General features: G+C 37.8%; 4 protein-coding genes across 4 annotated transcripts; all 4 read left to right on the top strand.

Moving 5' to 3' along the window:
• Positions 1-982, top strand: LOC128863254 (vitellogenin-A1-like). The gene is made up of 2 exons (XM_054102340.1): positions 1-124; positions 178-982. Exons 1-2 carry the CDS (start codon positions 74-76, stop codon positions 931-933), a joined length of 807 nt encoding a protein of 268 aa, XP_053958315.1. The 5' UTR covers positions 1-73; the 3' UTR covers positions 934-982.
• Positions 983-4,830: 3,848 nt separating this feature from the next.
• Positions 4,831-5,775, top strand: LOC128863071 (uncharacterized). The gene is made up of 2 exons (XM_054101980.1): positions 4,831-4,941; positions 5,034-5,775. The coding sequence occupies exons 1-2, from the start codon at positions 4,891-4,893 to the stop codon at positions 5,685-5,687; spliced, it is 705 nt and encodes a 234-aa protein (XP_053957955.1). The 5' UTR covers positions 4,831-4,890; the 3' UTR covers positions 5,688-5,775.
• A 12,233-nt stretch (positions 5,776-18,008) lies between these two features.
• Positions 18,009-19,199, top strand: LOC128863181 (uncharacterized). The gene is made up of 2 exons (XM_054102181.1): positions 18,009-18,125; positions 18,196-19,199. Exons 1-2 carry the CDS (start codon positions 18,081-18,083, stop codon positions 18,868-18,870), a joined length of 720 nt encoding a protein of 239 aa, XP_053958156.1. The 5' UTR covers positions 18,009-18,080; the 3' UTR covers positions 18,871-19,199.
• A 2,518-nt stretch (positions 19,200-21,717) lies between these two features.
• On the top strand, positions 21,718-23,478 carry LOC128863227 (uncharacterized). Its single transcript, XM_054102278.1, has 2 exons — positions 21,718-21,881; positions 22,050-23,478. Exons 1-2 carry the CDS (start codon positions 21,828-21,830, stop codon positions 22,668-22,670), a joined length of 675 nt encoding a protein of 224 aa, XP_053958253.1. The 5' UTR covers positions 21,718-21,827; the 3' UTR covers positions 22,671-23,478.
• The last annotated feature ends 3,771 nt before the right edge of the window (positions 23,479-27,249 follow it).

The raw sequence follows: 27,249 nt of genomic DNA, 5'->3' as shown, positions 1-27,249 counted from the left end.
AATTTAGAAATTAGTTCAGTTTAATTTCAACATTCGAGACGTTGTTGAGAAATAGTACAGAGAAAGTGGAAAAATGTTGAAAAAGGCGATAATTTTGCTGTTAATTTCTTGCATTTTATTGCAGGTATGAAAAACGACAATGAAATAAATCCAATTACGCATTTCATACTCCTTTAGTTGGTTTCAACAACGCCCAGAAGATCGAGAGACGAGAGTGGCGAAAGCGGTGATAGTAGCAGCTCATCCTCCTCCTCCGAAGAGTCCTCTGAACACCACAGACTACACAAACGATCGGCCAGCGATGAAAGCTCCAGTTCCAGCTCCAGCTCTAGCTCTAGTGAATCCTCCGAGGAACATGTCACGCGCGACATATTGTTGAGTGAATTTTTGAAAAGTTACACGAAATTTGTCAAATCCGCAACAAAAGAACTAAAATCGGTGGCTAAAAAGTTCCTTAAAAACAGACTAGTCTCAAGAGTGGATGCTAAATATGTGGATGAAGTCAAGCTGAGTTTCACAAAGTTCATAGAAGCGGATACTACGTATGGTAAAAAAACCGCCGGGGACATTTATTCGATTGCAGAGTACTTTACTACCAGCTTGGACACAATAACCGATTTCCTTAAGGTGTTGAGCCAATATAGTCCACAAGTGTTGAAAGAACCCAATGCCACAGAAGTACTAATTCAAGAGGCTCTCGCGGAATCAGGCGTGGATGACTTGATGAAAGAAATACTAAGTATATTTGAAGATTTCTATAAATCGTTTGGAGATAAAGTGCGTCATTACAAGGCGCACCTATCAGCGGTAGAGAGGACAAATGAAAGGCAATTGATCGACTGGTACGATCAGTATAAAGAAGCAAAGGGCATCGAGGTCCAAATAAAAGTACTTCGCCGCTTCTTCTCAATCTATGAAACGAATGATGTTTAGTTTAGAATGTGAAATTGAAATAAATTTTTGTGTGATATCAATATTTTGATTTGGATTTTGTTATTTTATTTTTTCTTTGTTTTCAACTGAGTGCGAAATACAAATATCGATGCGCCATTTTTTTTCAAATTGTAAAAAATTTAGTTTTTATAAACGTTTATGCCCAATCATCTCACTTTATGAAAAAAAAAAAAATGTTTTTACTTATACTTGTGTTATGACAGCCACAAGTGCAGCCGCAAATCGTTCTATGATGCGGAAAATCGTGACTGAGAACAATGAATGCTGCATTTCGTGAGATCAAAAAGCGTTTAAGTGTGCTGGCCTTCCATTACTACCACGAAAGGTTTGCTTATAATGCCTAAGTGCGCCCATTTACCCAGCTATTCAGAGATGATATCACTTAAGTCATCACATTCGAAAAGAAGTTCAGAATTGAACTGGACGATAAGTTAAACTGAAGTAGACCTGCACTTGAAAGGAAGCTCCAGGAGTCTACCCTCCACTGGTACACAGATGGCTCGAAGACTGCAAAAGGCATAGGCGCTGGGTTATATGACCGCGGAACCAAGCGTTCTGCGCTGATGGGTAGTTTTCCAAGCATCTTGAAAGCGGGGATGTATGCCATCTGTCTATGTGCAGAGATAAACTTAGACGTTGACGCTTCCGTAGATTTGTATACCAATTTCAAGCAAATCAGGCGCAAAGAGTTGTTCAACTTTGACGGAAATGATTTAGATAAGACAAATAGGTGCTAGAGAGGCTTTAGGCCAATTTGACCGATATTTATTTTCAACCCTATTGATTGATGTCTTGTACAATTGCGCAATGAAAGTTTCAAGGCAATCGGCGTAAAATTGAGAGAGTCATGTCACTTTTACTGAAAACTTGAAATTAGAGAGCCCTGTTTCTCCTTCGATTCTATTGTTGTTATACAAAAAATTTTCAAAATTGTTGCACGTTGGGAAAGGCCGTAGAATGTAGGATTCTGCAAAGAAAGTTTCAAAGCAATCGGAAAAAAAATGAGGGAGTTATGGTTCTTTTATTGAAAGAGGATATCATACAACTTGGAATTAGAGAGCGTTTTTGCTCATTCGATATTGTTGTTGTTTTACAACCTATTTTCAAAGGTAAAAAATAAACAATAGGAGTGAAAAGAAAAATCGCTAAAATTAGCCTTTGTCCTCCCTAGCACCTAGTTGCCCTGTCTAAATCCTCTCCGTCAAATTTGTAAACCTCCCTCAGTTTTTGACTGATTTGTTGTTTTTCTCTACATATTTAAAAATGTTGACGCTTACTATCAAGTAAAGTTACTATTAAGTAAAGCTTATTGGGCAAAGTTAGCGTCGTGATAGCTCTGCCATGATAAATCTGCCACTTGAACTCATTGTCGATTTTAAAGCTGCATACAAAAAGTAGTACATATCGGGATGCCTGAAATTCAAATCACTCGTTTCGTTCATATGACTAAATAAACCGACGCTGTGCGAATCCATCCTGTAGAATTGGAAAGCTTCTCATAAAGTCACACCTACACCATACAGAGTATGCCACAGAAGTAAGGTTCACTGATTCACCTTTGCTTGTTAGCTGCAATATACATCGCAGTGACGATGGAATAATAGGCCAGTTAGGAGGACCCATGTCCGCTTCGTTCGTGGCGGCAACAAGTCCGACTGACAACAAAATAGCTTATGTGTATTTGAGTCGAAGGCGTCACATACGTCTTGCACACAATGCGCGAATGCACAAAAATTGGCAACTTTCTGTTGCCCATACATTAGGGTGGGCCATGTAAAATTTGCTTTTTGAATCGGCTCTAAAAAAAAAGAACGAATCAATATTTTTTCAAACCTTTTTTTTTATTTTGAAGATTGAACATTGTCATTTATGAATAAAAAATAATATCGTTCAAATGACTGCCACGACTGGCCTTACAGCAGGCCATTCGATCAACCCAATTTTTAAGCACATTTTCGATTGTTTGGGTTTCAATTTCATGAACGGCAACTTCGATTTCGTGTTTTAAAGCACCAATCGTCTCTGGAACCGCATTTGTCCTTAACGGCTTCCCACAAAAAATAGTCCAACGGGCTTAAATCACAGCTCCGAGGCGGCCAATTGATATCGGAATTTCGGCTGATTATTCGGAACTCAAAAACGGTAGCCAAAAGTTCGAGTGTAACTTTGGCAGTGTGACAAGTTGCACCGTCCTGTTGAAACCAAATGTCGTCCATGTCATCCTCTTCAATTTTTGGAAACAAAAACTCGTTGAGGATGTCACGGTAACGCTCGCCATTTACTGTAACCGCGGAAGAAGAAGAAGACTCACCACTTTGGAAATAGGTTTTCAAAAATTTCCCAATTTTGTTCAAGCGTATAGCGTCCCATGTCGTAAATGTCAAACCTTTAAGTAAATTATGAATACATTTGACATGTCATTTGTGTTAGCATTCTCAAATAAATAGGTGGTTCAAAAAGCAAACGCTATATGTCCCACCCGTATATTGGGAATGCTGCACTCCCCGTACACTCCCCCCAACATCTTTCGAAGATTTCACAGACTCAAAGTCCATCATCTCCTCACTCTCATTTCCATCAGACTGAACTCCACTCTTTTCAACCGAAGCATGTGGCTTGGTCGGATCAAGGATATGTTTCACTCTTTTTTTCTTAAAAATCTCGATTCGACCTTTATTTTTAGTCTTTCGCAGATTTATAACACTTTTTTGCTAGCAGGTTTATGGATCAGAGATTCATTGCTAGCGCAAAATTCCTCAAAATCCTCTGCTGAGCACGATCTCGATGGCGTTGAGGACGCCATCGCATCACCTTTTTTGCGGCTTACCGCAGGCACTTTTGCGGTAAGTAAACTCTCTGCGTTCACTTTGCAGGTAGAACTTCCAGGAAATAAAAAAAAAACGCGTGGTTTTCACAGAGAAAACTATTACAGCGATATACACCGAATTCTGCGAAAAAAATGTCACTATCTATTGTATCTTTTAATTTCACGACGCCTTTTCTTTTTGCTAAATGAACCAGAGCACTGAAAAAAATACACCGATCACAGCTACGTCACGAATGCGACTGCAAGGCTCGGTTCAAGTTTTACTGCAGCCTTTTATTAATCGATATACCCTTTAATTACATACCAAAAAAAAAAAAATTTCGGACACTTGAACTAACTTTAAAAAAAATGGGCATATAAGCAAAAAAAAATGTTTGTTTCGATGTTTTAGACGTCATGTCAGTAACCAATTGACCAGAAATAACCCAAATAATAATGTCTTTAAGAATCTATGACGACTTTCTCGCCAACGCGCGGTCGATGCTACTTTACCGGAACGACCGGGATTTCAATCCGGCCACGGACGGTGACTCCAGCTGCATTCCTCGTAATTGTAAGGGGAGTTTTTATGCTGCTACAACAACAACAAAAACCATAACAGCATCAAAATCAACGTTCCCGCCAATCGCTTTATAGGCGGAAGAAGAAAATTCAAACGATCTCTTAATACAACTGACTAATTTTTAACAAACAACTACGCGCAATACTTAGTATGTTTTGAACTTTTTAATCAGCAATTTGTGTATGGCCGATTTCTGTGAAATAAAAGCACATTTCAAAACCTCTACACCTATATGCAAACAAATAATATATAAATATGCATAATAGAGTATAAATGAAATGTTGCACAAAGATAAGGTTTTATAGGCACTGAATGGAAAAAGGCCAGGTCACTGCTATCGCAAGAATATTTAATTAGAATTTTATTTTTAGTGATTAGAAATATACCCAAGAAATTCAATTTCTTGAAATTTATAATATATATACAGAGACATATTAAGGGTTTACTTTTTTATAATTTTCCAAGCGAATATAAATTGAAAAGTGCAGCTGCAGCAGTCAGTACGATTCAGTCAGTCGATTCAGAGACGATCATCCAAAGTGCAATCATGTCAAAGAGCTCAATCATTTTAATACTCAGCGCATGTCTGCTGATGCAAGTAAGTAAAAAAAATTATAACTGCAAATACATAAATTTAGCTATTAAATGTGTATGTATTATTTGTTTTAAATATTAAACTTCGATTTGCAGGCATACGCCATTCCACGTATGCGACGAGATGCCGACGAAGTAGCAGTCGAAAGGAAGCAAACGAGCGACGCCAAAGATGCAGATTTCTCCTCTTCCGAGAAGTTAGGCTTTACCAAAGGACGTCAATCATTGATGACGACCACCCTTGTAGACTTAGTTGGATTGGCCAAATATACGACGGAAAATGGGCGTCCACTTTTCAAGAAGACACTCGCACAATTGGAAGCGCTCCCAGAAAAGAGTCCCGCGCTGCAGGCGAATATTAGTCGTATTTCCGATTATCTGAAAACTAACGACGCTACAAACACAGTCGAGGCTGAAGGCATGCTGTCCCTGTTCGAATCGATGATTACACTCACCGACATATTGCAGGATGCCAACGACATGCCAGCCGATTTGGATGAAACGAAAACGATTCAACGGGCTTTCAGTGATAACGGTTCGGATAGGTTCGAGGAGGATTTGTTGGCGGAACTAAAAGTGGTATCTGGAAAATTCGAAAAGGCAATCCAAAGATATTTGGATACCTTGAATGAAGAGGACACGGCCAAGGAGGCCAAACTGATTGATTGGTTCACAAAATTCAAGAACGAGAAGAATGATGAGAAGAAGGCAGAGCACTATGCTAACTTTTTCGACACATTCAAACCGTAATTTGTTGTTTGATTAGTTATTTTTCAAAAATGTAATATGTTTCAAAATGTTAGTATTTTAAATTAAAACTAAATGCTCAAAACTTTAACTAATTCTTTACGTCTGGATGATGTCTATGCTGCTGAGAATTCTGGAAACGTTCAGTTTATGTAGTCACCGCTATGCTAAGTGCCTAAAAGCGATAGCAACAATGAATCAGATGATGTTCGTTTGCTTTTTGGAAAATCTATTTATATTCATCTCCTTGCGAGGGCCCATTCGAACAAGAATTTAAAATTTGTCTGTTGCGCTACCATACAGGGGGAGGAAAGGAGAAAAGGAGGGTGGAAGTTTAATTTTTTCTAAATAGAATATTTTCAACTTTTTTTACTTCAATAAAAGGGTTGGGTTAGGTTTAGGCAGTGTATTTCAAGCTGAAATATTGGCTATCAGGGAAGGCCAGCTAGCCCTAAATAAAAGTGTCTTCACAACAAGAGATATGAACATATATTCAGAGAGTCAATCGGCCCTTAAAGCTTTAAAATCGCCTAATATTAACTCGAAGACAGTTAAAGAATGTATCGACGTTTTGATAGAACTATCACTGTACTTTGTAATAAACCTGCTCTGGGTGCCGGGTCATAGACACATGGAAGGCAACTGCAAAGCAGATGAACTGGCGAGATTGGGTACCACATTACCGATCTAACCAGACAAACATACCTATACCCTTAGCAACTTGCAAGATGCTTATAGATAAACACACTATCAGTGCTGCCAACAGGCTATGGTCTCAGTCCCTGACCTGTGCAACTAGTAGAATGACGTGACCGGAATGGAACATCAGCCGCACAAGCCGACTGTTGAAACTAAACAGGAGAAACATGAGAAATTTTCTCGGGGTCCTAACAGGGCATTGTCTGATTGGCAGGCATGCCAGCAGACTGGGAGCGTCCAATAACGACTATTGCAGAAGCTGTAACGACATCGAAGAAGAAGAGACTATAGAATACTTGCTATGCAGGCGCTTGGCTCTGGATAGAAGGTTCAATATTTTAGGAAAAAGCTTCCTGAATAACTTGGCAGAAGTAGCCAATATAAAGGTAACAAGTCTTGTTAGATATATCAAAGCCACAGGTTGGTTCAATGAGGACGATATAGAGTGAGGCGAGGGAACAGCCCTGGTGGTATCACAATGGGTCTACAGCAGGCCTAGGTGTGTCAAACGACAGCCAATATACCTACCTACCTACCTAGCTTAGGTTGAAGCGGTTGTCCTGTGGGACGCACTCAGGCTCATAGCCCATTGTGATGCCGCGTGGGGAGCTTGCCCCTATTTCTCCTAAAACCAGTGTGTGCTTTTCAGAAATTTTAGAATATCTCTGAATTCTGCAGAACTAAGATCTTCCAACTCATTAAAAAATTGTTTACCTAGAATAGTAAATGTACCTCTGGATAGAGCAGAACAATGGCACAGTAGATTCCAGATTGTCTCTTCCTCCTCCTCATCTAGGAAACTTCTACAGAAGTCATGTGCTGGCACACCCATCCTTTGGGCGTGTCTACCTACTAGGCAGTGCTCCGTTATGACTGAAGTCAGTGTGCTAAGATTGTTTTTATTTTGGCTTAGCAGAGCTTCTGTGCGTTTAGCATTGAGAGTCGGCCACAGTTGTCGAGCGATTCTGCGGGTGGTGTCATTACTCCAACTGTCCTTCGCTGCTCTTATGATTTCTTCAAGGATAAGTAGCTTGCATGTTTGTAAGGGTATCTCTATGTCATTGTCTATGTACTCATCGGTCAATTTGGGGCCGAGTCTCGCTATTTCATCGGCTCTACAGTTACCCTCAATGACGCGATGGCCTTTAGGTGAAATGACTCATCCATCTCATTAAGAGATGTGCAGCATTTCATGGCTACCTTGGAGGATGTCGACTATATTGTAACGGATTTTATCGCCGCTTGGCTATCAGTGAAAATGTAGATATCATTTCCGCATATCGCATCACACTGTATCAGTGTCGCGGCTTTCATTAATAAAAGGGTTGTTGCAGCATCGATAGCAATTTGTAAATATATGTGACCTGGTCTATGAAAAGGTACCTTACGTGTCAAAAAATCATTTTTCACTTTTTTGTTGATTCGAATAGTGTGTGAAAGGATCTTTAAAATTTTTAGAAGTTTAAACTTTAACTGCTTTTTTCTCGAAAACTTGTTTTCGCACGTAAGGTACCTTTTCGTAGACCAGGTCACATAAAGTAAAATCTAAAATTTTCTTTATATCTTTTTTTACAAAATTGTTACACCCATAATTCCGCCTAAAATACGCAACAACAGTAGTCCAGCTGAAACTTACTACGTTGCAACAAATAACTTTTTATTCCCCTCTGTGGCGCATTTCACGCAGTTGAAAGTGTTACGTGGGTCGCTACTTAAATTTTGAATACTTAAGTTTTGAATTATGCCGTACCACTGTAAAAGTGTAAAATCTGACATTTTCAGCAAAAAGTATGGGATTTTTAATGCTAATCTTACTCAGTACTTTCTGTCATAGGAATGTTATTTAGCTCTTTAAAGGTACTTGAAAAAATAAATCTGGGTCAAAAAATGTAAATAAGCCGTGACTATAACTTTCAGGATAGATAAAAATAACATCAGCCTACTGCTTCACTCGCTTGCTGATGAAGTTCCTTCTAATACCGCTGATGCCCTTTATTTGCGATGAGTGGTTGTTGGACTCTAATGACGGTACAGGTATGTGGGGGTCGGGAGTTTAGGAAGGTGGTAAGAGACTCACGATGAATATCGTTCGGCACTTTTTTTGGTCCCGTAGTTGTGGTAGGTCCTGGATTTCGTTAGCGTAGTTGAAGAAATGCCTTTTGACTTGTTGGGGAGAAAGCCAGCCTCCATTGGGTGGTTTCTACTTGCTGAGCCTCAACTACCTCGTAAGACCTGCGTTCCCTTTTCACAATTGCGTTCGAGATATTGTCGTAAGTTAACCTTCTACCTATCCAGAATTGATCCCGGCATACTCAACGAATGTGCGGCATGTGAAGGTACCCCGCACGATACTAACCACCTATTCACATGTCCTCTTAAAGCTACTCTGTTAACACCCCTCTCACTCTGGTCGCAACCTGCCGAAAGAGCATGTTTTCTGGGTGTACTGTTAGATGAGTTAGACGAAGGCGACTGGTGACTACACCGCACTGACTGGGCTTAGCAAGCTGCTACATCAACAACAACTTCATAAACAACAACAACAACAACAACAAAAACAAAAACAACATCAACTCAAGCAACATCAAGCAGCAACAATACCAACAACAACAACAAGTGTGAAAAATGCATAAATATTTCAATTTTGACCAAGCCCATTTTAGTCCGATATGTCCGTATCGAAAACTTTTAGAGCTTTTTTTCGAAACGACATTGCTCAAGCCACCCGGACTCTGAAGTTGAACAAATCTTGATTATTGATTTTGAATGTGAACTGTGTATCCACAATTAAATTCCAGGTGATGATGAGTTTTTTCGATATTTTCAATAGTTTTTTAAGATCTCTTTAATTAAGATGTGTTATTCTCGTAAAAGATCAATGCTTTCGTTGCTTGAGTGGCATGTAGCGCCGTCTTGTTGAAAATTAACGTTGCCCAGATCAATTCCATCCAATTGCGGACATAAAAAATCGGTAATCATCTCTCGATAGCGCAATCCATTCATCGTAACTTTTGCTCCAGTTTCATTTTCGAAAAAGTAAGGTCCAATGACTCCGCCGAACCATAAACCGCACCAAACAGTCACACGTTGAGGATAGAGAGGTTTTTCAACAATAACTCTTGGATTTTCTGAGCCCCAAATCCGACGATTTTGCTTGTTGACGAAGCCACCGCGGTGGAAATGGGCCTCATCACTCAAGATGATTTTCGATGGAATTCCAGATCATTTTCATGCATTTCAACGACCCAATCAGCAAAGACACGATGTTGATGCTCGGCCGGCTTGAGTTCTTGTGTTAACTGGACTTTATAAGACCCTTAAGACCCAAACCTTTATGCAAAATATGGTGTAATGACGTTTGTGGAATGACTAATTCCAAGGAACGACGAGGAATGGACAAACCTGGGTTTTCTTCAACACTTTCGGCTACAACAACAATATTTTCGGCTGTTCTTGAGCGACGTGCACAGGTTTTATTTTTCCTATCTCCAACTTGTCCCAACAGCTCGAATTGTTTCACCAATTTCTGTATTGTGGTGGGAGGTCTAACAAGGTGCTTCACGATGACCCAAAAATATTCGAGTTTGACGAACTGTCTATGTATCGTTTCATTTTTATTAATGGCGTAGTTTCTACTTGTCAAATATCAAAAGATGACAGCTTCAAAAGTGACACCTACCGAAATAGCGGGCTATTCAAAATAACACCTATTATTGGAAAACCCTTTACATACAGCCATAGTCAAAATTGTTCGCACAAAGCTGAAGTTTCGCATAAATTCAAACGCTTGCTTAATTGTGAAATATACCGTTGTTGTCTTTGAATTTGCAGCAGTTATCTTTGCATACTCAAAATATTTCAACAACAACAACATTTACCAGTACAGTGGCTTAACAACAGCAAACAAAGACTTTCTAGAAAACATTTTGAATAATTTTGTGCAAATACTTTTGACCATGGGTGTATGTTTTTCAGCACTGAAGAATGTTATATATTGAGGTCGAAATATTGGCAAATAATTTATAGCAATAACTTAATTTATGGTTAAACCGGCCTTGAACTGACTTCAATAAAAATAAGAACACTACAGTTTTTATAAAAAATTGTGGAAAAACCTTTTTAAAATAGCAGCCTTATTTTTAAAATGCGATGTTTTTAAGAAATCAGTTCATAAAAAAAAATCATTTGTTAAAAAAAATCGATAGCCGTGAAAAAATGAATTCTTTTTTTTACAGTAAACTTTTGTTGTTGCAGGAAGAGTCTCTCCAGCTCCGTGTTCTTAGGAAAAGAACTTCGCCAAATCAAAGCTATGCATCCGCCCTTTTCTTTCGTATAAAAAATAATAATTTGTACAGTTTGTGATATGTAAAATAAAGCAACTTTTTCGGAATTTTAGTTTATTTATTATGCTGCAAAAAAAAATTAAAAAATGTGCTTACTTTTCGAGCGATATAGTAGACCCTAAATCTCTTAAAAAATAACTAATTTGCGCGAAATCCCTAATACTGTTTTTTCAAGGCCTAATCCTACATATATTCTGTACTTCTGTTGCTATAGTTTCGAGCCATATTTTGGGAAAGAAGCGACTGCGGCACTTAGTCAAACTTAGACAAAATCGCTTAAGACTGATGTTCATAAACTTTTTTATTTCGATGGCTTCTTCTTGAGATCATTTTTATTTGCTTAGCACACCCCCCTCCCCCCTTCTGATCATTTTGTGTATCTACAAAAATTTCTATGGAATGAAAAGCATAATAAAAATTTGTTGCATACGTTTGGGAGCTCATCACTGAAAGTTCCATAAAATCAGCTTCATACAGGCTTCATATGTAAAGTTGTGAATGCAGGTGGATTGGCAGTTTAATAATAGAGGTAAAACAAAAGTTTGGAAACTGGGCAGTAACTGGACTTCATGAAAATAACAACTACATCAGCTTCAGCCAACCCCCCAGAGGGAGTCTTCCTGGTTTCATACGCTGACGACTATACGATAATGGCGTCGGGCAATGACATCGAAGGCCTGTGTTCCAAAGTGAACAACTACCTCACCGACCTTTCTCGCTTTTTCACTGCGAGGAATCTCCAACTTTCCCCCACAAAGTCCACGGCGACCCTCTTTACCACCTGTACAAAGGAGATCAAACTGCCCCTTAAGGTAAAAATCGACGACACACCAATTCCGACGGTAAACAACCCCAAAATCTTGGGTGTAACCTTTGACAGTTTGCTCTCCTTTTTTATTTCGATGGCTTCTTCTTGAGATCATTTTTATTTGCTTAGCACACCCCCCTCCCCCCTTCTGATCATTTTGTGTATCTACAAAAATTTCTATGGAATGAAAAGCATAATAAAAATTTGTTGCATACGTTTGGGAGCTCATCACTGAAAGTTCCATAAAATCAGCTTCATACAGGCTTCATATGTAAAGTTGTGAATGCAGGTGGATTGGCAGTTTAATAATAGAGGTAAAACAAAAGTTTGGAAACTGGGCAGTAACTGGACTTCATGAAAATAACAACTACATCAGCTTCAGCCAACCCCCCAGAGGGAGTCTTCCTGGTTTCATACGCTGACGACTATACGATAATGGCGTCGGGCAATGACATCGAAGGCCTGTGTTCCAAAGTGAACAACTACCTCACCGACCTTTCTCGCTTTTTCACTGCGAGGAATCTCCAACTTTCCCCCACAAAGTCCACGGCGACCCTCTTTACCACCTGTACAAAGGAGATCAAACTGCCCCTTAAGGTAAAAGTGGACGACACACCAATTCCGACGGTAAACAACCCCAAAATCTTGGGTGTAACCTTTGCCAGTTTGCTCTCCTTCCGCAATTGCTACTAAAGTCCAAAATCGCAACAAGGTCCTCAAATCGCTTGCCGACAGCAATTGGGGCAAAGACAAAGAACTGTTGCTATCGACATATAAGGCAATTGGTCGCCGGTTCTGAACTATGCTGCGCCTATCTGGTCGCTTGGAACTAGTGACACGCAGTGGATAAAGCTACATACATGCCAAAATACTGCCATTTGGACAGCGACCGGTTGCCTCCTGATATCCCCGGTTCAACACCTTCACAACGAGGCACAAATGCTCCCTGTAATGGAGCATAACAAACTGCTCAGCAAGCAGTTCCTCCTAGGATGTTACCGCAGGTTTCATGCCTGCACACACCTGCTTGAGCCTGAGCCGCCTCCCAGGCACGTCAGGAGACATCTCTTAAACTACGTCGACGAAATCCAGGACAAAACTGACAGAAACTTTTTGGAACAGATAGTGTTTAGACAGTCAATAAACGACATTCAACGGGAGACTGTCCCCACCTTCTAAAGCTCCCGTACTGTGAATGCCGTAATCGGAGTCCAACCACCACCTATAGCAGATGAAGAGCTCTAGCTTCCCCGTGAGACACGTCTAACACTGGCACAATTACGATCTGGATACTGTAGCAGGTTAAACTCCTACTTATCCAGAATCGACCCCGACATACCAAACATATGTCCGGCATGTGAAGGCACCCCGCACGACACTAACCAGCTTTTCACATGCCCTTTAAAACCGACTCATCTAAGAGAGGTGTCTCCCTCTGGACCCAACCCGTCGAAACAGCATGTTTCCTGGGCCTACCCTTAGATGAGCTAGACGAAGACGACCGGTGATATGACCTACGCTGGCGGGGCTTCTATTACTGTTAAACAAACAAACAAACAAAATAACAACTTAGTATTAGTTAGTTTTCCAACTAACCGGACGACGAGATTTAGAGGTCTAACACATGTTTTTCAAACAAAACACAAACAAATCGATGAATTTATATATAATTTTGCTTTAGTAGCTTTCAAACAGTATGAAATTTAAGGAGCTCATACTCCACACCAGCACCTTGGCGCCATCAAAAGACTGCGCCATCATACTCGATCCACAGTACGCGCCCGCAGCTTGTGCAATATCAATTTCTGTACAAAAAGTGGGCAGGAAAGGTCGTTATTTTCCAATTCTCGATTAGATTAATTGGAACTTTTAATTTTGACATCATCTGTAATTAAGAAATATTATATTAAGATATGTACATATGTGCCTACAACGGAGGAGGATGATAATTACATTGCCTCTACATAACTACATTCGTTGCCTCAAACAGTTTTGATTGATTCAATTCATGTGCTGATGCCCACTCGCTGCATGTGTGTATGCGTCTACTTGACCTTTATACGTCAGTCACTATTTTTCCGGGGAAAAATTTATTAGAATATCAATTAAAGCGATCACACAAAATGCATTAATGTAAACTCGGGCATATTGACACACGAGGGTGGATCAAGAAGTCCCAGTAAATTAGAGTGCATGCCGTTGCTAATTCAAATCCAACATCTAGCTTGGCAAGAATTTGCTGAATGAATTTTCTGACTAGCTGCCTATTTACGTGCCCCTTAAATCCCGTTCACTTACAAACCCCGTCGAAGCAGCATGTTTTCTGCGCTCACCATTAGATGAGATAGATGATGACGATCGGGGACCACACCGTATCGGAAGAGCTTGATGAGCTACTGCATCATTTGAAGCAGATGCCGATGGTTGCTTTTGTAAAAATGGAGAGAAGCGAATTGCCTGGTTTAATATTAAAGTATTTTTCGAGCCCAAAAAATATAAAGGAAATCGAAAAAAAGCTTCAAATGTATTTTGGCAATATATATTTTATCTTCAATTGACACCTTTGGCCACTGGTATACTTCATTCCAGTGCGAGGGTACGGGCACAAGTGATGCCGAACGTCTCGAAAGCCCAATCGAGGTCACCAAGTCAATCCCAGAGGCCATGAAATTCCCGATATGCCATTGCACGATCGGTGAGTAAAGATGTGCGGACCTGAAAATGCCTATAAGTAACATATGGATCAGTGATTCTTGTTTTGCATAAATATGGAGAGGCTTTCAGAAGATGGGTGCCGCGTATGCTCACAATTAACGAAAAAGGCAATCGTTTGACAACTTTAAAGGAGTAATCTGAGGAGCTTTTCTGACGTGTCACTTTGATTCATCAAAACACACCGCAACTGAATAAGCAGTAAAGCCATTTTGGGTATACATTTTTATTACTATGAGGGCGGTTGCCGTAGCCGAATGGATTAGTGCATGATTATTAGGGCGGGTCGATTTAAAAATCGCTCATTGCTCTGTGAAAATCGTATTCTAGAGATCAAAATAAGAAACTTTGCCGAAGGAACCATACCTCTAAAACGAATTCTGATGTCCCCCAATTTGGGTCGAACGAAAAATCCCACTTTGACCCATTTAGAGTGCTCCAATCGAGGCCAAATGTATGACCGACCCCCACTAACTTTGGACGGCCGATCCACCCATGCCAGTGGCACACCCCCTGGCACTCCCCTGGGGGGTTCCCCATACAATCATTTCAAAATATCACCATTTTTGGCCTTTACATGAGAAAAGAAACTAAAAAGTTCGACCCAAATTGGGGGACATCAGAATTCGTTTTAGAGGTATGGTTCCTTCGGCAAAGTTTCTTACTTTGATCCCTAGAATATGATTTTCACAGAGCAATAGGCAATTTTTTTGCCTCCCAACAAAAGACACTAAAACAAATCGACCCGGCCTAATGATTATCATTCGGAAGTGTTTAGGTTCGAACCGCCGTGCATGGAACAGCAAATGGGAGAAAAAGTTTTTTCTAATAGCGATCGCCCCTTGGTAGGCAATGGCAAACTTCCGAGGGTATTTCTGCCATGAAATAAATCTCATAAAAAATATTTGCCGCTCGGAGTGGGTTTAAAACTGTAGGTTCCTCCATTTGTGGAACCACATAAACAAAATCTTTTTTTTTTTGGGTCCAGATTCTTCTCTGTTTTCGGCAATGCATTTTCAATATTCCGCTTCAAAGTATTACTCAAAAGCTGGGAGCTTAATCGCTTTTCCATCCATGATGCCATTCAATTAGACAAAGTTTTCATATACTATCTTCGAATTAGCGGTTTTTTATTGTGCCAATATATTTTATAAGAATCTATGAAGGGTATGTTGAGGACCTCTTGCAATTCGAAAGATCCTCATCTTCTATATCGCTGTGAACATAATCCTGAAATACTCTATCATTATTATTGACGTGATAACGTCTTATAATTCGATTTAGCCGGCTGCACGCACGAAAAAATATGTCGTTATCTTGCTCAATCGTCGTTATCTTGTTCATGCGTCGTTACCTTGCTTGAACTGCAAGCGAGAGCGCGGAACGAACGACAAAGAATACAATCGGCCCCCGCATTCGGCAACGTTCGACATCTGGCTCTCTCCTACTTGAGTGAGCATATATATGTATGTGTATGCGCATATGTAATAAATTCCCATATTTGTATTTGCAAATGCCTTCTTCCTGTGTGCATGGTAATGAACCATTTCTCTGTTGAGAATAGGACGATGATAGAAAAAGTAGGAAATGAAAGGGAGTGTTTCGAGTGTAAAGTGTCTTGAAAAAGGCAAATCGATGATGGTGCCTCTTAGTGTTGTTGATTTATTAACGTCTGATGCACAATCGAAATTGATAATATATTTTTCATGAATTTGATAAATGTTTCGTCATTTTTCACATTTGTGTAAATGTAACTTGACCTATTCCATTGCAATTCCATTTACCTCCTCCTCTATATCCATACAAAATATCTATCAAACAAATAAAATTAAAATTTTCTTTTGAAAAATGCAACCATTTTATAAGTATTTTTTTATGGCGTTGTCACGTTAAACTATCGTCAGTAAACCGACTTTACAGACGACCTCTTTTATTATTATTTATGAAACAAAATACAAAGCTTAATGTCTATAATAGAGTACAAACAGCTTAGGCCATTGACTCTCAAATACTCTATTTTCAGTTTCACTATTATTATCAGATGAATCTGAATCTTCGGGTAAACCTTGTAAAAGCGCAGCAATTTTTGTATCGTCTAAACATTCATTTCGGGCCATTGTTCTTGTTTTAACAAAAGAAATCCTCAAACATTATTGATATCGAGTGCTAAAGTTACACAAAATCTAACCATACGGTTTTGAGACGTATGCTATAGCCAAAACTCAAAGCGTAACGAACTTACGACGAAAAATCCCCACCCACGACAACAGCAGACGACTGAGCAAATGAAAATAACAATGGGCTCCGAAAACACTCCCGAGGGAGAGAGCAAGCAACTCAAAAAGCATATCACAGCAGGATTAATAACAATAAAAATGAAAAACAATAAAGAATGAAATGAAAACGGAAGTACTACTCGTATCATTACATCCGAAAATCAGTTGTTTCATTCAAGTCCGCTGAGAACGGGTATTGGTTCCCGGTTATTGCCACCTTCAATACATCGTGTTGGGAATATGGTTGGAGGCCAATAATTGGAAAATATTAGAACCATTAGAACCCATTTCGAAGCAAACGCGACTACATTTGGCAATTAAAAAAGTTCCATTGTTTGGCACAAGTTTTCAGACGCACTGGCCTAATTACGTGAATTAGGTTACCAAGAGCTGTTTTAGCCTACACGCCCGTATTCTCCAGACTTAGTGCTCTGCGCCTGCTTCCTGTTTCCAATTGTGAAGTTATTGCTCAGTGGCAAGTGACTTGATTCGCATAATTGAAGGGCACCGATAAAAAAAAGTGCGTGTAGCGTAGTACACACAACAGAAGTGAAACTTTCAAGGCAGTCAAAGTAAGAGGGAGAGACCCGCGAGAGAATGAGCGAGAGAAAGAGAAAGAATATATATCTAATTAAATTCAAAATTTGCAGAAGATACAAATAGACAAAATTTACAAAAAACGGAGGAGGGTCGACCGGTGTAGGTAAACGCAGGATACAAACCGTGGCAACAATGCGCACTACTCCGAGCATTTATCACCCGCACAAACGCAGCGATTCCTGGACCGCAGCAACGGCACAAATTACCGCAAGGCAATACCAAGAAATCCGACGCCGGAATGGATAGCACTTTATAGTACGCACAAGCAACTAGTCAGGAAACGGAAATAAGCGCCAAAAAGTAAGCACCAAAAAAAAAACGGCAAAAAAATTCGGACCAAAAAATGCCCCAAACAGTAGGCACCAAGGGAATATAACGTCAAAAAGTAGGCACCAAAAATGTATTTCCTTGAAGTTTGCACCAACAAACAAGCGCCAAAAAGTAGGCAGTGTTATTTCTCACTAGAAATTAGCAATCACAAGGAAAAACTCAGGAAAAATAGCCTAAAGTGTATCTAAGATATATATAAGGTATAGCTCTCTCTCTCCTTTTCCTTTACGTTATATTTTTTTTCTCTCTCGCGGAACGAAAATCCCAAAACGTTGCTTGGCCTTGAAATTTTACTCTCCATTCTTGTTCGTCCATCGACGCCTAAGATGTTTCACTTCAAAAGGAATGTTTTAAGGATCTCGCAATGTTTGGAATTGCATGAATGAAGTGTGTCGCATTAAGAAGAGACTGTGTTGGAAAATAAAATAAGTAAATGAATAAAGGCTTATTGATCCACCCTCGTATGTATGATTACATACATACATACATACATACGTAAATACCAATTGCAAAATTTTTTAATCTGCAGGCATAAACGCATTGCGAATTAGCATTGCCGTGCTCAGTACGTTTTAAACCTTGACCAAGAGCGAGTTGAAAATAAGAATTAATTCGCCGAATAGATAAAATGTCGAAGACAATATCGCTGCTATTGTGCGCAACACTTTTCCAGGTTTGTCTAACGTGAAAAAAATATGTGGCACCTCCCACTTATAATTTTTCGTGCTCTTACAATTTCTTAGCTTGGATTCTGTTTGCCCAGGACGCAAACGCTAAGCTCCTCCGAGGTCGTTAATAAGGAATATAAAGCGATTGCACAAGAAAAGGATGTAGCCGCACGCGTTGCGAAGCCATTGCCGGTATCGAGTGAGCGTGAGAAACTCGCAGCGATGATAAAAGAAGGCACAACCAAGCATTTAAAATTCCTGCTTCAAGGCAGTAATAAAATAGCCAAGGACTTGCTGGCCGATCCGATTTTCAATAGTGTAGACACCGAAGCTATGCGAACGGAACGAGCTGTGGTCGAAAAATATGTGAGGGACTCAGATGAAGCTCTAAGGGCGCAGTCCGGAAAAATCATTGAACCGGTTCTAAAGGACTTTTTTACGTTTACAAATCGTCACAAGTTGAAAAACGAAAGTCACACCACTGAAAATGATGTCGTGGCTAACGCTTTGAAGGCTCACGGTTTCGAGGGATTCAATGAAGAAGAAATGCAGCTGCTGAAAGAAATTGGCAATCATTATGCAGATGAATTTGAAAAGTATCTCAACTCACTTTCACCGGCAGACAGGGAGAAGGAGAAGGATTTGGTGTATGTTTATGAAACGTATATGGAAAATAAATGGATGGATAGGTCCCATTATGGTTTCCGATATAAACTTTATTTTGTAGACACGGATGAGTCTGATCAGTAAGCGAGTTGATTAGGTAATGGATATTTGATGGCTGTATACAACAAAAAAATACATAAATAAAAGTAACAAAAATAAATTTAAAAAAAATTAAAAACAAAAAAAAAAAAATAAAAATAAAAATAAAAAATTAAAAAAGGACAAAAAAAGATAGCGAGAAATAGAAAATAGATAAGTTGCGCATGGCGCCTATTTCCGTTTCTAAAGACCATTAACAGGTTGCAAGAAAATACTTTTCTACCTGAAGATATTTGTTGTTATTATTATTATTATTGTTATTGTTATTATTGTTAAAAATAAAAACATCATGCAATAAAAAGTGCACGCACGTATTCCTGGCATTTAAAAAACTCTCATACATTTTTTTATGTTTTTATACAAATATTTATGATCGAAGGAATTTTATGTAGAAGAAAATTCTTAACACCTTAACGAAAAAAATGTCAAAAAAATGTCATTAAAATTGAATGGACAAGAAAACTTCATATCCAGAATAAAAAGTTGGGATTTTGAAGTATTGTTTTTTTGTTGTTGAAATTAGTTTGAAATAAATCAGAATTTTATTTGTTAATTACAATAATTAGTAGCACCGAAAAAAAACCGATTTTTTGAAAATTCTAACGGTATACAACCCCTTAACTTAACGTGTGCATCTTAAGTGAGTTTTTGAATGAGCACCATAAGTTCACCCGTTGGGCACCAGTATATTTTCTTGAGGGGTTTTAAGCTATATCCCTACATGTGTGCATACATATACATATATACATAAAAGATACCCTACAAGACAGTGCTGAGCACTTTCGACAAAAATTCTGACACATTTAGAAGTATTTTATTAGTCTCTAATAAAGGGTGGTTAAGTTTCAAGGGCCTGTGTTGATTTTGAATAAAATACAATTTTTTTAAGAAATTATTATCATTTTGATAATATTGGTATGGCTCAATTACGTATAGAACAAAATATTGGCCAAATGGCCTCGGCGGCACACCTCCATCCGATAGTCCAAATTTTCGATCACGCTGAGGCATAATTTAGGTTCTATGCCGTTAATGTGTCGAATTATCTCATCCTTTAGCTCTTGAATTGTTGTTGGCTTATCGACGTACACCTTTTCTTTCAAATAATCCCAAAGAAAGAAGTCCAACGGTGTCAAATCACATGATCTTGGCGGCCAATTAACATCGCCGCGACGTGAGATTATTCGGCCATCAAATTTTTCGCGCAAAAGAGCCATTGCTTCGTTAGCTGTGTGACAAGTGGCACCGTCCTGTTGAAACCACATATAGTCCATAACCATATCTTCCAATTCGGGCCATAAAAAGTTCGTTATCATCTCACGATAGCGAACACTATTCACAGTAACTGCCTGACCGGCCTCATTTTGGAAAAAATATGGCCCAATGATGCCGCCGGCCCATAAACCGCACCAAATAGTAACTCTTTGTGGGTGCATTGGTTTTTCGGCGATCACTCTTGGATTATCATTCGCCCAAATGCGGAAATTCTGCATATTGACGAATCCACTGAGGTGAAAATATGCCTCATCACTGAAGATGATTTTCTTCGAAAATTGGTCATGCACTGTTGCCATTTCCTGCCACCATTCTGACCATTGACGACGTTTGAAATGGTCAAGAGGCTGTAGTTCTTGAGTCAATTGCACTTTGTAAGCGTGTAAATGCAAATCTAATGTTCATCAACGACGAGCGTGAGAGGTGCAATTGTTGGACACGACGACGAGTTGAGGTGGACGGCTCTTCAACCCCACTATCGCGAACAGCAACAATATTTTCTGCAGTACGAGCTGTACGAGTATACCCTGGTGTTTTCACATCTCCTACAGACCCGGTTTGCTCAAACTTTTGCACAATTTTTCCGATTGTACGCACATTTGGACGATTAAGCTGACTGAAAAAATCACGAAGTGCGCGATATGCATTTTGATTTGAACGCCCGTTTTCCTAATAAGCCTGAGTAACTTTAACGCATTGCTCGGTTAGGTACCTTTCGATGGTTCAAATTGAGTTAGTCTGAAATTAAAAAATGTCAAATGAAATGCAGAAAAAAGTATGAGTAGATGCTTGGCTAAAACTTGAAAATTCGTGAGTTCGAATCTCCGTGGATGAAACATCGAATTGGTATGTAAAGTTTTCTAATGAAAATAAAAAAATATAAATTTTATATATTTCTAAATAAAACATTTTATGGTAACGAAAATGAGGAGTTTTTGTCATCAGTCTGATTACTTTTCACGAAAATGAGTAGTTTGGCCCATCAGTGATGATTCATTTTTGATAACAAAAATGAGAAGTATGATTATTAGTGCTGAGAAGTTTGTGATGATGACAATGAGGAGTTTAGTTGTCAGCAGTTATTACATTGTAAGAATAAAAATGATTAGTTGCCTTGCCTTTAGAGCGTAGTAGATATATTTTTCAGTTATAACAAATTGCTATTGGTAAAATAGAGATAGAATATCACAACGACAAGAGGAAACTATCAGAACTTTTCCATGGCTAGGACGAAAATGTGTAGTTGGATGAGGATAGTGATGATGATAATATGAGTGCTTATGTGATAGTCAGCTGTTTTGTAGGGTAAATATATACATACATATATACTCGCACACATTGTCAAATAGACGGCGTATCTAATGCGTAAGTACACCTGTAATTTTGTAAATTGGTGATTCTTAGAGTTTGATGACTAACTGTTATACTCATACTACACTGTTATACGATTTCTTATCTAGCATAACGTTTATGAATTGACACTATTGGCTGAGTCCAAGTTGGGCATAATATTGTATATCTTTAGTATAAAAAGGTCTTCAAAGCTTTTTAGTATTATTTGCAAGCTCAGTAGGGGAACATCGCGCTAACATTTAGTGATAAGAGTTGAAACGCATAAACAATAATATAATTTTCAATAAAACTAGGAAGTGTCATACAAATTAAGTATGGGAAGAACTTCCGTCCTTTTACTCTGCACACTGGTGCTACTATCAACAGCTGTGAGTACCTACTGACATACATACATACATATACATGCATGCATGCATACATACATACATACATACATACTTAGCTACTTTTATATATATACATATATTTATAATTCGCACACAAATCAAATGTTGCGTTAATGTTTTAATATTATTTTTCTTTTCATATTTCCTTAGGTTCACTTCACTGCAACAGCGCCTGCCAATGGAAGTGTTCTTGTTTTTGATACCGAAATTGAAAATACTGTATTTCAATTCTATGTAGATGTCTTTAAATATATTCATCATTCGGTGAGGTGCAGTAGTGCGTTCCTTGAAAGGGTGTTACAAGACGAAGTGATCGCTCAAAATGATAACATGGATCAGGATAAAGTAGCATTCCAGGAGTATATTCAAGAGGCTCATGAGCGCAGTAAACCACTGCCAAAGAATATTACCGCATTGGATGGCTTCCTGCATATCGTTGCTGCCATACACACCTTCAATGTATTTGAGGATATCTTGCAACGCTACAACACGACCGCCCTGAATGCGCCCACCAACGAGGTTGTACTCATCGAGGCAGCGCTTAAGCGAAATGGTTTGGATGCGTTGATCAGTGATTTGAAAACGAAAAAAATGGAATTTATAAATAAGTTTTTGCGAAATATGAGCATTTGCGTGGCGAATTTGTCGGAGGAAGATAGACTTAAGGACTGGAAAGTGGTGGAATGGTACCAGAGCTATAGTAAAAAATCGGATGAGGAGAGAGCGAATGATGTATTTACGCTCTTTTCGAGTAGGTTTGGAAGATTTTGAAGCGAATAAATGTGGAACATCCAAAGGCACAATTGAATGAGGGGGTTTTGTTTTGCAACAACTTAGTCGATTTCGCACTTTCTACATGCAGACATTAAATTGCTGGGCTTTAACGCAAATTTAGACTACTTACAACTCATATCTGTAAATTAAGAACGCAACTTAATAAAAGTTAAGTCCAAATATACAAATTTTTTGTAAAATATCTGTTTACTATGTGGCTTTACAAAAAGTCCCCGGCATTGTAAATGTGCCGGTACTATTTTACAGTTAGATATAATCAATAAATGAATCATAAGTACTTACAGATAAGAAAACGAGTTTTGTGGGGCTTTTTTTGTGAGCGACTGAATATCGAGTGCTGTCAATACAGTTATGTTATCAATTAAATGGCAAATCCCCTGCAGTTAATTTCAGCATTACTGGATTTCAAAAGTAGTGACTTTAAAACCATGTAAGCGCTTTTCTCTTTTCTATATAAGAAACTGGTGAATTTTACATGAGAAAGGGTTCATGAAGCAAATAATTTGAAACAATTGGTGTTCATACAAAGTAGGGGAAAGTGAAAGAGAGAGAGAGAGCACTTCATTTTGAGGGAAAGTTGCAAGTTTTACTGCTTAAATGTTTACTTGTAAGAATGAGCAAGTGAGAAAAACAGCTGATCGCAAAATAAAAATAGACCCGAATTAAAATTTGCAAATTGAGTCAAAATTCTGGCGTGCATTTTATTGCATTATTTTGCATTTTACTTGCTTTATTTTTTTAATTTTTTTAATTCATCTCAACTGAAACAAATTTTAATTTTTGTGACTTCCCGCGAACAATTTGATCTTAAAACTTACAAATTGTTACTAGCTTTGCGTTCATGTACTTTTCTCGATATTTTTCTCTTTGAGTGCGAATTCTCAGAAATTAAGTTACTAAAAACTTATTGGATATTTTTTACAGGAATAGATCTAATTTACTAAGAAATATCAGACGTTGAAAGTAAAAAAAACTCAGAACTTTTACTTTGATTTTCCAATAGTTCTTACCCTACTCACTATTAATTACGTTCTCCTCTTATATGCACTCTGTTGCGAAATTATAAATACACCACTATATTTTTAATGAAATTGTATCGGGTGTTTTTTTTAGCTGCATGAAAACTATCGATATTGTTAACTACGATTTGCCAGTTGAGAATGGCAAACTGTGTTGACCTCTCTATTCAGTAAGGCTTGGCCATTGTGCAGATCCATTGGTAAAAACACGCGCAGCTGGTCGTCAAAAAACGCTCAAAGCTGAGATCACCGCTTATGTTATCTGAAAAATGTTGCAAGTTACATAAAATATGTTGCAGGATGCATAAAAAATGATTAAGCTTCATGAAAAATCGTATCAAAAAGTCTAACGATACAGCACTTAGGCGCCATCTCATTATTCTCGCCATCATGCTACAGTTGCATACGTTTTCAGTTTTACGCAAGGCGAGTTCCATACTTCAAAATCAGTTCTAAAAAATTAGAAAAATCACAAAATTTGTTTACCTCATTCTTTGAATAGGATTGATTGACCAAATCGTTAGTCAGCTGCTACAACAATAACAGCAACCAAATGGTCCTCCTAATTATATCAGCAGCCAAGAATTGTTAGGCCTACAGCCATTGTCTGATAGAGTAATCTACATACTTCTCATTAATTTTTGATTATAATTTTATTAATGGCAACATTAACTGCAATGAGTTGACAAATCTCTTCCAATTTTAAGAGTATATTACGCCTCATAGTCTTAGAAATCGTCGCTTGTTTGCTCATCCAACAAACAAAACCAATTACTCAGTAAATGAGCCTATTATGGGATGTGCTCGATTGTGCAATAAATACAGTTATACATTTTTAAAATTATGGATTTTAATGTTAATATTAACTACGATTTTTTTATAAAATTTAATTAATTGTATTAGTCTGTAAGAAATCTATTGTGCATTGAAATAAATAAATGAATACCGAAGGAGGCGTCTACTGAAAATCATTACTTCGCTATTTTGTCGAGGCTGACGTCATGCACTATAATAATATAAAATAAATGAACTAAAGAAAAAATTCTATCATTACTGAGTTTTACGTCTATCTGTTCTGTTCTGGACTCATCGTAAGATTTATTGGGCCATCCATGGAGATTAATTTTTTTAGTGTAGGAAGATCGCTTTAATCAACTTCTGATTATTTTTAATTTTAATAAAAAAGCATTGGCTTTTTTATGAACTTCAATCCACTTATTTCACAAAATTAGTTTTTAACAAAACTATTTCGTTTTTAGCATAATTTTCTGCGTTCGTTTCTTATTTTTGGGCGGCATCTACCTTAGTGAGCATTAACGTATTATTTCAATGTTCAAAAACTCGCAAAATATCTTCACGAACTATAAATTTTGTATGCGATGTAACTAATTTTGAAACGACAAACATTCAAAATGTGAAAACATATTAAAAAAAGTGAGCTGTAACAGTTTGCAATACTTCTGTGGCAGAGTAGTCAAGAGAATCTAATTTAAGTAGGTAGTTTAACCCCTTTATTGTCAAGGAAAAAAAGTTTAACCCCTTGGGTACATTTAACGCCTGAGCCACGTCATGTGCTTGTTTGTCCTAGGAACGGATGATGTGTTTTGTTTTTATTTATTTATTTTTGTTTTGCAATTTCAAATAAAAAAAAAAATTAAGAAGATATGCAATATTAAAAAAACTGAATTTTTGAATAAAATCTACTGCTTTTACTTACTACTCCAAGCAACTAAAAATTAAGGGGGGGGCGGGTAGGGTCAGAAAATAGAAATTTTTTCTTCACTCATCTTATAGTAAATCATTTCAAGAAAGTTGTGTCAAAATTTTAAGTGGATCGGAGCAGAACTCTGAAAGTTATAGCCTTTGTAGGCACTCTACCTCGAATGCGGAGCATCGATAATTTTTCAGAGTCATTTTTTCAAACGCGTTTTTCCCGAAACGACTTCTTAAAAGTCGGTGCCAATCACAACTCCGAAACTATTCAACCGATTCTTTTCAAATTTGGCACACGTTTTCTAAATCAAAAATACCTACCCCCCCCCCCCCCCCACTGTTTTTTTAAATTTTTTTTTTTAAGGTTGTTTTTCACTTACAAATATGGCCTAAATTTTTCGCCAAAAATGTTCGTTTTACGTTTTTTTGCCACCAAAACTACAAAAATGAAAAAAAAAAATTTTATTAATGGGGGGGGGGGGAGCATTACGTCATACTTGAACTGAAAAATTCGACTTTTTTAGTTTCAGATGATTCTACGACGAATGCCGATTGGCACCGCAGAGCACCTCTCGAAAAACATATCTCCAAAAAAACTCTGTCATGGGCTTATTTGTCAATATTTTATTATTAATATTTTTTAAAAACTTATTGAAAAGATGTACAATAACATGCAACTGATTTTATTAAAGTATCTTAAGCCATATTTCTGTAAAAAATTCAAAAAAAAGTGTTTTTTTAGCGCTAAACCCTACCACCCCCTTAAATCCATTCTGCATGCAAATATTTTCTCAAATAAATGCGTACCCGACGGGTTAAGAAAAAATTCTCACGGTTGTAAAATATTATATTTTAAAATTTGATATTGTATTTTTGGAATATTTTTAGATTTAAATTTTTGTAGCTTTGCACTTCTACCTCATGATCTGTTCTGCCCAAATGAAGATTGTTACTAAAATTACCGTTTAGGTAAGAATTTTCTTCTAAAAGTACTGAAAATTATTTGTTATTATTTGTTCCCATTATTTGTATCTATTCAAAGGTTTCAATTCGCCCCTTTTTTCCCTCCCCCAGAGCACTTTTTGGCTGGTCTTGATCTTCTTATCACCCTCCTTAATCATTGAACACTTTCACACAGCTCGTCATACATACAGATAAAAAAAAACTGATACGCCACTGTACAGGTATTTTTGGTAAATTGTTCAAGAGGTCATTGGTCAGTCAACAGCAAATATCACTGGTAATTTTTTTTTTCTTCAATTTTTGTTTTTTTTTGTGAACTGCTAGACATAACACCCAAGCAAGAATCTCAGCTTCGTTGAGTGGTGTTCCATTATTTTATAACCCTAGCTGATGACCGATTAAAATTTGCAAAAATAGGCTATATTTTATAGCAGCTCCGCTGATACCAATTCAAATTATATATGCATTAAACTTAATTTATGGATTGTACTCGTATAATAATTATCTGTATCATAACACTATGCGGCAAAATAAAATTTTTTTCTGTGTTTTGGAACAAATCAGTTTTTTTAAGAGATTGAGTAATTGATTTCTCCGATTTTCAAAGTTAGCCTCCGAAATCGAGAAATGGCCTTTCGAAGTGCGAATTTGGACAGATACCTGTAAAATATCGAAATTTTTTTTTCATAAAATGTTAATATAATCCTTTAAGAATATGTCTTATATTGTAGATCGTCAACCGTGACGACTCTATTCTTACCGTTCCAGCGTTTTTCTCAACACTGGATAACTCGAAAAATTATTGACCGATCTCCCTGAAATTTTGCACACATCTTTTTTATAATAGGTATTACTTTCTA

Source organism: Anastrepha ludens, chromosome 5 (genome assembly GCF_028408465.1).
Source record: "Anastrepha ludens isolate Willacy chromosome 5, idAnaLude1.1, whole genome shotgun sequence".
NCBI classification, from domain to species: Eukaryota; Metazoa; Arthropoda; class Insecta; order Diptera; family Tephritidae; genus Anastrepha; species Anastrepha ludens.
Note: the sequence above shows the minus strand (reverse complement) of the source record. Positions and strands in the feature narration are given on the sequence as shown.

What these genes read in the sequence shown, in the direction of transcription:
- LOC128863254 (XM_054102340.1), top strand. Translation starts at nt 74, where the DNA reads ATGTTGAAAAAGGCGATAATTTTGCTGTTAATTTCTTGCATTTTATTG. An exon ending in TTTCTTGCATTTTATTGCAG is followed by an intron (nt 125 to 177) that starts GTATGAAAAACG and finishes ATACTCCTTTAG; the next exon opens with TTGGTTTCAACAACGCCCAG.
- LOC128863227 (XM_054102278.1), top strand. Translation starts at nt 21,828, where the DNA reads ATGGGAAGAACTTCCGTCCTTTTACTCTGCACACTGGTGCTACTATCA. An exon ending in TGGTGCTACTATCAACAGCT is followed by an intron (nt 21,882 to 22,049) that starts GTGAGTACCTAC and finishes ATATTTCCTTAG; the next exon opens with GTTCACTTCACTGCAACAGC.
- LOC128863181 (XM_054102181.1), top strand. Translation starts at nt 18,081, where the DNA reads ATGTCGAAGACAATATCGCTGCTATTGTGCGCAACACTTTTCCAG. An exon ending in TGTGCGCAACACTTTTCCAG is followed by an intron (nt 18,126 to 18,195) that starts GTTTGTCTAACG and finishes ACAATTTCTTAG; the next exon opens with CTTGGATTCTGTTTGCCCAG.
- LOC128863071 (XM_054101980.1), top strand. Translation starts at nt 4,891, where the DNA reads ATGTCAAAGAGCTCAATCATTTTAATACTCAGCGCATGTCTGCTGATG. An exon ending in GCGCATGTCTGCTGATGCAA is followed by an intron (nt 4,942 to 5,033) that starts GTAAGTAAAAAA and finishes TTCGATTTGCAG; the next exon opens with GCATACGCCATTCCACGTAT.